Source organism: Patagioenas fasciata, chromosome 6 (genome assembly GCF_037038585.1).
Source record: "Patagioenas fasciata isolate bPatFas1 chromosome 6, bPatFas1.hap1, whole genome shotgun sequence".
Lineage (NCBI taxonomy): Eukaryota > Metazoa > Chordata > Aves > Columbiformes > Columbidae > Patagioenas > Patagioenas fasciata.
In genome coordinates, this window is record NC_092525.1 from 36,869,991 (window position 1) to 36,878,455 (window position 8,465).

The following is an 8,465-nucleotide window of genomic DNA, read 5'->3' on the forward strand; positions in this document are numbered from 1 at the left end:
CCGTAATACTGTTTTCCTAAGCGTCTTTGTAGTGGTGCCATATGACGCAGCGAATCACAGAGAACACTTTCCTTTTCTTTTCAGTGTATGGAACAATAACTTGAAAGTTCCAACTCTCAGATATAGTGGCATAGGTCCCATCTCCTCCTTCAGACTTGTTTTGGTCAGAGACTATTGCTTTGAGTAGCAGATACAATTAAAAATAAGACTGAAAAGCTAGTAAAATTACTCATGCACACTGGTGAGGTACTGTACATGGATCTCGTAGATGACCCAGACTATCTGTTTGCTTGGTACCTCATTTAATAAGTTCAGAAAATTTATTTTAAATTTCTCGTGAGTATTACTCGGTGATGAGATAATAGCTTAGCTTTTGAAGATGTGTAAATGCTGTTATCTTGAATGGGAGTCAATAGTATTTTTATTTTTACCTACAAGAGCTGAAATATCTCCGTAACTGGGCCCTAAAAATCTCCCAATGATAACCGTTCCTTCTAAACTTGAAAGCATATTTTAGTAAATTATCTATATGTCAACACAGGAGTTTGTAAATTTGTCATTTAAAGTCATTCTGATACATTGTGGACTTGATTTATAGCTAAGGGATTTCATAATGAAGTAGTGGAACTGTTCTTCCTTGAGTATTCAGCATTGTAGCTGGAAAGAGGACAAAGAACAGTTTTCTCTTACTAGAATCACCCTTGATGATTCAAGTAGTGGAAGAACTGTAAAATCATCTGCCGTTGTCTTTCTTAGCCTTCCATGATGGGGAGGTATTCTGCGTTTCTTGTATTTCCTTTGTATCTAGTTTATCAATCTTGTTTGTTAGTGTTCCAGTTGAATTGGGCTGTTGATGAGCATGTACTGTTTCAGTGCAGTTCTGTACACTGAAGGGAAGTTAGGGCTAAACTGCCAAGTTCTTTGTGTAGATTCATAATTACTTGCAGTATTTAGTAGAGGAATGGTGCAGCTAAAATACTTCAGATTTTTACGAACGCATTTCAGGACAGAAACCGGTTTGACATCTTTGCGTACATGTTGAACTTCCTGAATTTATTATTTGAATTTCGAGGCTGCTTTGGGATAGCTGGCTTAATGTTGGAAGATTCTTGGGTCATAATGCACGAAAAATGCCTTAGATTTGACATTCAGCTGTGCTGACAGCTATGACATAGTAATTCTACTTACAAATTATTTAGCTATCTCATAAATTAATACTGAACTTGCAAAAAAGTGTATTCTGGAAGAATTTGTAACAATGTTAAAGATCATTTTGATCAAAATAATTTATCAGAAGTGTAAATTGTAAGTTGTGATAAATTATAAGAGCTGAAATAACATTTTACCATTTAAGATTTGAAGAAGTTTTAGAAAGTTTTTCTAGGAAAACGATTTCTTTATTGTATAACTGGCAAAGTGATGGAGAGGTTTTTTAATATATCTACAGTGTAAGTGGGAAAACTATGCAAGTTGTGTCAAGGGTTGGAAAATGGAAGATTTAATTCTGAAGGTGTTCAGAACAGTGCTTTGCCAAATATTCAGATTCGCTGCTCACACTTAACGTTTTTGAGAAAATGGGGAGAATACACATACTCAGGAGTGTGGATAGCGAGTATTCTTTGTGTGAATTTTCAGTGTAAAAGTATTTAAAAAAAAAAAAACAAACAAAACCAACATTCTGTCTTGATACCCTAGAAAACATTTCATTAGAATCTTTGTTACTCATATTCCTCAGAAGGTTGCTCAGTACTTGTATGCAAATAAAAGCTGAGGTGATTTCAGGTAGCATTGAAAACTTTGACTGCTTGTGTGGAAGCTGCCCCTTGGTAGCAGAACGTAAGATTAGGTGCCCATGGAATTGTACAGGGTGCAAGCTTGCATTTTGCTTGCGCTTATTTGTGTATTGGATGTGGTGGTTTTGTTTTGTTTCTGGTATCCTAGAAAAAGTTGGAGAGGTGGTTAAGTAGTAACTGTTCTGTTTTGGAAGTTCAAGAAACTTAAAATGAAGTACTATATAAAACCATTCAGTCTGGATGCCTGCAAGTGTGAGGACAGATGATTGGATAGATAGTGTTGTTCTGCTTAAAGGCAGGTACATTCTACAGTGGTAACTGGAAAAGCACCTTTTAGATAAAAAATGGTGAAGAAAGTAGTGGTAGTAAGAGGACTGTGTCTGTTTCTGAAATAAGGGAAAAAGGAGGTAAAGGTGTCTGCAACAGACCTTTCTTGGAAGAATGACATGACTGGTTTTGATATACTAGAGTCCTTGTGTCTGTCACCTTTATAGTTTTAAAGCTGCATGTTGATTTTGTTGGAAGGACTGGTAGTTCTCTGCTGTAAGTCTGGGAGAGAGTGCATGTACACGTATGTGTTTACATTTATTTTTAGAGGGTCGAGATTTAAACAAATGTTGGAAGGAGAAGTTTCAGTACTATATTTTGGGGTGGAATAAATGTTTACAGAAATTATTGCTCTTTTTGAAAAATGTAATCTGCAGTAACCTAAGGAGGCCAAAATTGGTGGACTGAATTAATTGACATCTGGTGAATTAATTAAAGCAGTCTGTACAATAAGATAAAGTCAGTCTAGGTAGATTACAAAAAGTGATCTTGCCTGTTGACCAGTATTTTAATTTAAATGCTACTGGTTGTTCAGGTCAGTTTAGGTTAGCAGGCTTTAAAGACTTTACCTCTGGAACATGATTCAAGAGGTAGAAAAAACTGTCTTTATGATTTCTCAACTTTGCTTTGCATGGGAATCATTACATTAAAATAATAGGATGAATTGTTGGGTAAAAAAATACAGCCATAACGTAATTTAGAAACCTTGGAGGAATATTGCAAGAAGCTAGGTGGCATTTGTTAGGCAGGGAGATTTTGGACATTTTCTTGTTTGTTTTACAACAACATAGCTATATAATTGTAATCACTTGTAGGTCAAGCAGTTCCTGCCCCTGCCGGGGCTCCGCCGGGTGGTCAGCCAGATTACAGTGCAGCGTGGGCTGAGTACTACAGGCAACAGGCAGCGTATTACGCGCAGACAAGTCCACAGGGAATGCCACAACATCCTCCAGCACCACAGGTATAAAGTTTCAGTGTTTTTGGTTGGCTTCTGTTTCAGTGGTTATAGATATTTTTTTGCATGTCTCCTGCTTTGTTACCTTTGGAGTATGCATCTTTTTTTCTAGCTAAATACCTATCAGAATAATTGATAGATGCCTTTGTTTACCTAATAACTTGTGTTTCTGTATCTCTCCATATGTTTGGTGATTATGCTTTTTAAAAAAAGAAAAAAAAATTTAAAAAGAAAAACTTTCTCCTCCCAGGGTTTTGAAAACCATGCAAGAAGCCACCACCATTTACATTAACCAATTTTTCTTTCTTAAAGGCTTCACTCCTGAGTTAGCTCAGTTTAAAGGATTTTCTTTAACTTTTTGTGTATTTCTTATGTATCTCTTCTGCACAGGGCCAATAATAAGAAGTGGACAATACAGTATTTGCTTCATTGTGTGGGGGAAAAAACCTTTGTTAAATGTATGGATGCAGACGCCTTGATGAAGATCTTAATTTTGTTTGGTTAAAAAAATAGTGTTTTTGAAAATGTACAAAATATCTATCACTACTGATAGGAGGTAATATTTCTGTGTAGAAATGAAAAATGGTTTGTTTTTAGTATTAGTGTAGATGTACACATTCCAGCAAATGTATTTGCAATTATGTGGTCAATGCTTTGTGATATAAATGTACTTTTTCAATGTATACTTTATCACTTTTAAAATGCCTGTTTTGTGCTTTACAATAAATAATATGAAACCTCCTGTGTCGGTAAGTTGGATATGTGGGTATATAAAGAATTATAGGATTGATTTTCAACGCTGAATCAAGGTACCTGTACACAAATGAGATTTTTTTTTTTTCTCCCCCCCCACAAAAGCTTGTTGAGTTTAAAAACTTGTCGTTAGCATGTTTTTCCCTTTTTGCAGAATAGTTGTAGATGGAGGATCTCTTTCATTCATTGTATTTTGCTGCCTAGCATCAGTAATCTCAATACCTTAATTTTCTTTCTATTTGATTAAAACTGCATGTGTTTAAGAAGGTGATCTTTTGGCATACTTCCATTGCATTAACAGTGAAATTTCCTTTTATACATGACCACTGTTTCAGACCTGTGCAGCTGCTATAACAGATAACTTCTGTTCTTAATCAAGTACTTCAAACTGTTCCTGCATAACTATTTTATGGATTTTTTCAGACTAGTTATAAAATCTATTTTAAGTGTAATGTGCTTAAGCCTTCAGTTTAAAGTAGTCCACTTCAAAATTCAGTGTAGAAAAGTCAATGTGTTACGCATAGTAGTTATAAAAATTGCATCTGTCCTTAAAACTCTGTTTTGTTGAGTGCTGGGGAGTGGTTGAGAACTTCCTACAGAGCAGATAATTTCTGTTTTTGTAAATACTCAAGTATTTGAATCGATTGATTATTTTTTTATATATATACTTGAAACTTCTTATTGCTCTTATGCTCATACTAAAAATCTGATTCTCTTGAAATCCTGTGTTTGCTCTTTGCATATTTATTGGCTCTTTGCATATATTAGACTACATGCAATACAGTCTGTCTTGCCATTGTCTGTTGAAGTGCAGGTTTGATCCAGCCAGTATAGAACTAGCTCTATAGGGGTGAGGAGGACTGTGCTGTGTATCATCCTTGATTGTTCCTTCAAGGAGCATTGCACTGTAAGTACATCAGAATGACAAATTGATGAACTGCAACAGTATCTTTTTGTCAATGTTCCACATAATGAAAATGCCATACTTGTGTGACTATTATGTTGGAATACAGTGCTGGTATCTTAGGAAATCATAATTGCTTCTTAATTCAGAAACATAGGTTTGCATATATATACATACACATTATATGAGCTTTGTGGGTAAGTATTTCTGAAACGTTAAGCAATAGATAAAGTGATGTTTCTTTTTATCTGAGTAATAGCTTTTTTTCATTAGTACTCCTGAGGCAGCTGTATCATTCAGTGTTTTAAAGTATGCATATTGTAACATTGAAGTCTTTGGAACCACTTGTTAGACAGAAGTTGTCTTTGTCTTCAGATAGTTTGCAGATACGTAGTTATGTAGGTATGTTTTAAATCTGTAACTTGTTACTTGTTTTATCTTTTGGAACACCATATTGTTGCTTTGAGAATAAATTTTTTAGGGTGGCTGCACAGAGAGGTAGAAGTTAAGGCTTGAAAATTAAAGTAGTTTCTTCAGGTAAATAGCAATGTATGCATTGTGCTGTAGAAATAGAAGGAATTATTTTTATCCCTTTTAAAATTAGGAATTATTCTGGTATCTTAAAAGAAGCTAGGACAGTATTTGCTATCTTTAGTGTAGGGTATGAAGTTTAATAGTTCAGATATTCTGCATGGTATTTTGTAGATAACCTTATAGAATGGTGCATTTATTTTGTACTAAACTGAGCAAAATTAAATTCCCTGGATTCTTTATCATTCACAAAATGGAGGCTGTTGATTTTGATTCATTTAAGGTATAAAATCTTTATTAATTGCAAACAGTGCAATTATTTATACTTCACAGTGCCTTCCCAGACCTTCCACCTTAGGTTCTGCTGCAAAAAAGCAACAGGTAAGCACAACCTAAGGAAGTATATAAAGTAATATATTTCAGTACATTAATGTTGTCCCTGTGAGATCTGTGGTTGTGTATTGAAAAGCAATCTGCTGCTTCCCCAAATGCATTGTTACTCACGGTTCCATTTCAGTGGAAAGTCTTTTAAGTTTTTAAACAACTGTTTATATTTCTAGGTAAATATGTTTTTTGATATGTTTTGGGGTTTTTTTGTTGTGTTTTGTTTTGGGTTTTTTTGGGTTTTTTTAGAAAAGATGAGTAGATTGCAGTAATTAAACTTGATTGAAATAAGTAATTTTTGCTTTTTTTCCTCAAATAGCTAATTGTTGCAATTAAAGAATCAAAACCTTTAAAATATGCAGGAATTACTTTGGTTAGAAATGTCAACAGCCTTCACAAATGTTTTTTTTTTATAATGGGGCACTATTCCCACTCAAATCCATGAGACTTAAATATAAAGAATATGGCTTCTTGTTATCACTGAACTTGATAACTTGTCTTACAGTTATAGTGTGTTAGTGGAATTTTTAGATAACTTAGTTTGTTTATTCATACTTGACATGGTAGGAAAAGAGATTCTGGAGTTGCAGAGATTAGTATGTTTTAACTGAAAAAGCATGTGCACCAATTAAATGTTAACAGTACAGCAAATAATATTTTATCTATATAGCAGTCAGTGTATCCTGTTTCTTGATACTTTAACTGAATTGCTGTATATTTTGATAGTTTAAAATGTTTGTATGTCTTATAGATGGTCTGGTACAGGTTTTTGTTTCTGGTTTTTGTTGTTTGTTTTTGTTTTTAGCTTAAAGTAAAGCAGCATCTATTTGGGGTTTTTTTATGATTATTCTGTTTCTAAAATGTGCTGCTCCTCTTTCAAAAATCCTGCTTATCTGTACATCAAAGAAAAATATTCAAAATTACTGCCTTCATTTTCACACACAGTGCTGAAGATGCTGCAAGCACCAAATCATAGCTCATAGAATCAGGTCCTGAGATAGTTACTACCAGTAAAGAGGAATCCTTTGAGTGTATGCCATTGGTGAGCCGATGAGCATGGACCATAGAAGGGCTCCATGTAGAAGGTAAAATTGGCAAAAACATAACAGATTTGAAATGTATCCCATACGTAATGGTGTAGGGTATGATTTTTGTTTTGATCACTTTTCATTCTTTAAAGTTTTATTTGTTTGACCATAAATGTTCCATAATCTGCTAAGTTTTTTTTTTTGAACTGTGATTTAATAGTTTAAACCATCTATTTTAATTTCTATTCTTCTGAACAGCCAAGCTTAGATACATTGAAATTTTGAACATGAATAGTTGTGCTTCAGTTTCTCAAGCCACTTAATATTCCATCTGCAGTTTAATACGTAACTTCATTTTTTATGTGAAAAAAGGTTAGGTGTGTACCATTTGGATTTTGATACTGTGAATTTAGTGTTGGGGGGTGAGTAATTTGTTCACTTTACACTATACATTTTTCTTCAACTGTTGTTGCTAAAGTATCTTAACAGTTTTTCAATGGTGAATTTAGCCAGTGGGAGGAGATAGAGAAGAAAAAGCCAGTTTATTGGAATGTTGGTAGTGTGTGGAAGATGAGATGTTCTTTGTGTAGCATTTGAGGCGTATTGACTTCCAGCTTTCTCCCTGCTGAGCTTACAGGCATGCTATTTTGTGCTAAGCATAGTATTTATTTTTCAACGCTTATCTCCAAAGTCAGAGCTCTTAGGAGAACAGAAAATACATTATTGGAGTGAGTTGTCCTCATTCAAAAAGATAACTGGACCTCCTTAGAAACATAATGAACTTGTCCAAAAGGTGTCTTTAAGTGTTTCCTGCTTCCCCCCCCACTCCTTAGAGTCCCACAAATAAAGTAGAATGTGAAGAATACACAAGGTTGAAAAAGGAAGCATAATGTTCAAAGTAGGAAAGGCATTTTCGCATCACTTTCTGCAGCCTATGCTTGAATAGGACATGAAATAAAATGTCAAGTAGATAATCTTCTATCATAAGTCATCTAAGTTGTCCAGGCAGACAGGATCACTATTCACTTGCACAGCCTGTCTTGAAATATTTTATCTTTTTACTAGTGGCATTTTATTGGATGATAGAAACTGTTTCTCCCCTGTTCTCTTCCAGAGTAATTTTTAAGTTTTCCATTGCATGCTAAAAGCTTCTTATTTTGCTTTTTTTTCTGGAAGTGCGGGGGGGAGGAAGGGGAGGACTGGGCTTTTCAGAAAGCATAGTTGATAGGATTCCCTCTTCCCTAGTAACAGCTTATAAAAGTTATGTATGCACAAGTATTTCTCTTGCGTGCATGTGAAATGCCTTTTCGTCCTGAGAAAAGTGTTCTCTGCAGAAACTACCCGTGTGTAAAAAGAAGATTGGCTTTAAAAGGCAACTGTGATGGGAACAGTGTCTTAGGGAGATGCAGCTTGGACTTGAGGTAAATTGAATGCTTTACAAAAATGTGGTTTTGAGTTTGCATTGACATTGTATGTAATATGGGTACACGTTAACTGTATAATGGTTTTTGTATGGTTTTTCTCAATAAATGTAAACTGATGAATAATAATAGCAATGTTTTTGTCTTTTTTATGCTCCTGTCCCTGCCTTCGTTACTTTGAAATAACAGCTTCAGAATAGCAGCAACTAGTATTTCTGTGAATGAACATCACCCACATGAAGGAAAAATTACTTATAGGCCTATTAGGAAAAATACTCATTCAAAGCATCATGCAGCTTGTTACCATATTTTCAAGATATTTCTGAATTTCTAACTGTTTTTATTGAGGCAAAGGAGTGACTTCCACTA

At 34.6% G+C, this 8,465-nt stretch overlaps 1 protein-coding gene across 10 annotated transcripts in view; it reads left to right on the forward strand.

The window, feature by feature from the left end:
* The window catches only part of FUBP1 (far upstream element binding protein 1), a 40,743-nt gene that overhangs the window by 16,781 nt on the left and 15,497 nt on the right, over positions 1-8,465 (forward strand). For 4 of the 10 annotated variants that reach the window (XM_071810546.1, XM_071810548.1, XM_071810542.1 and 1 more), the window contains 2 exons: positions 2,936-3,081; positions 5,597-8,225. In XM_071810546.1, the coding sequence (XP_071666647.1) occupies positions 2,936-3,081; positions 5,597-5,659 (209 nt within the window). In that variant the 3' untranslated portion in view covers positions 5,660-8,225. Of the gene's footprint in view, positions 1-2,935; positions 3,082-3,465; positions 4,736-5,596; positions 8,226-8,465 lie in introns of those variants that run through there. The other 6 variants (XR_010651682.2, XR_011739809.1, XR_010651680.2 and 3 more) reach the window with 6 other exon arrangements.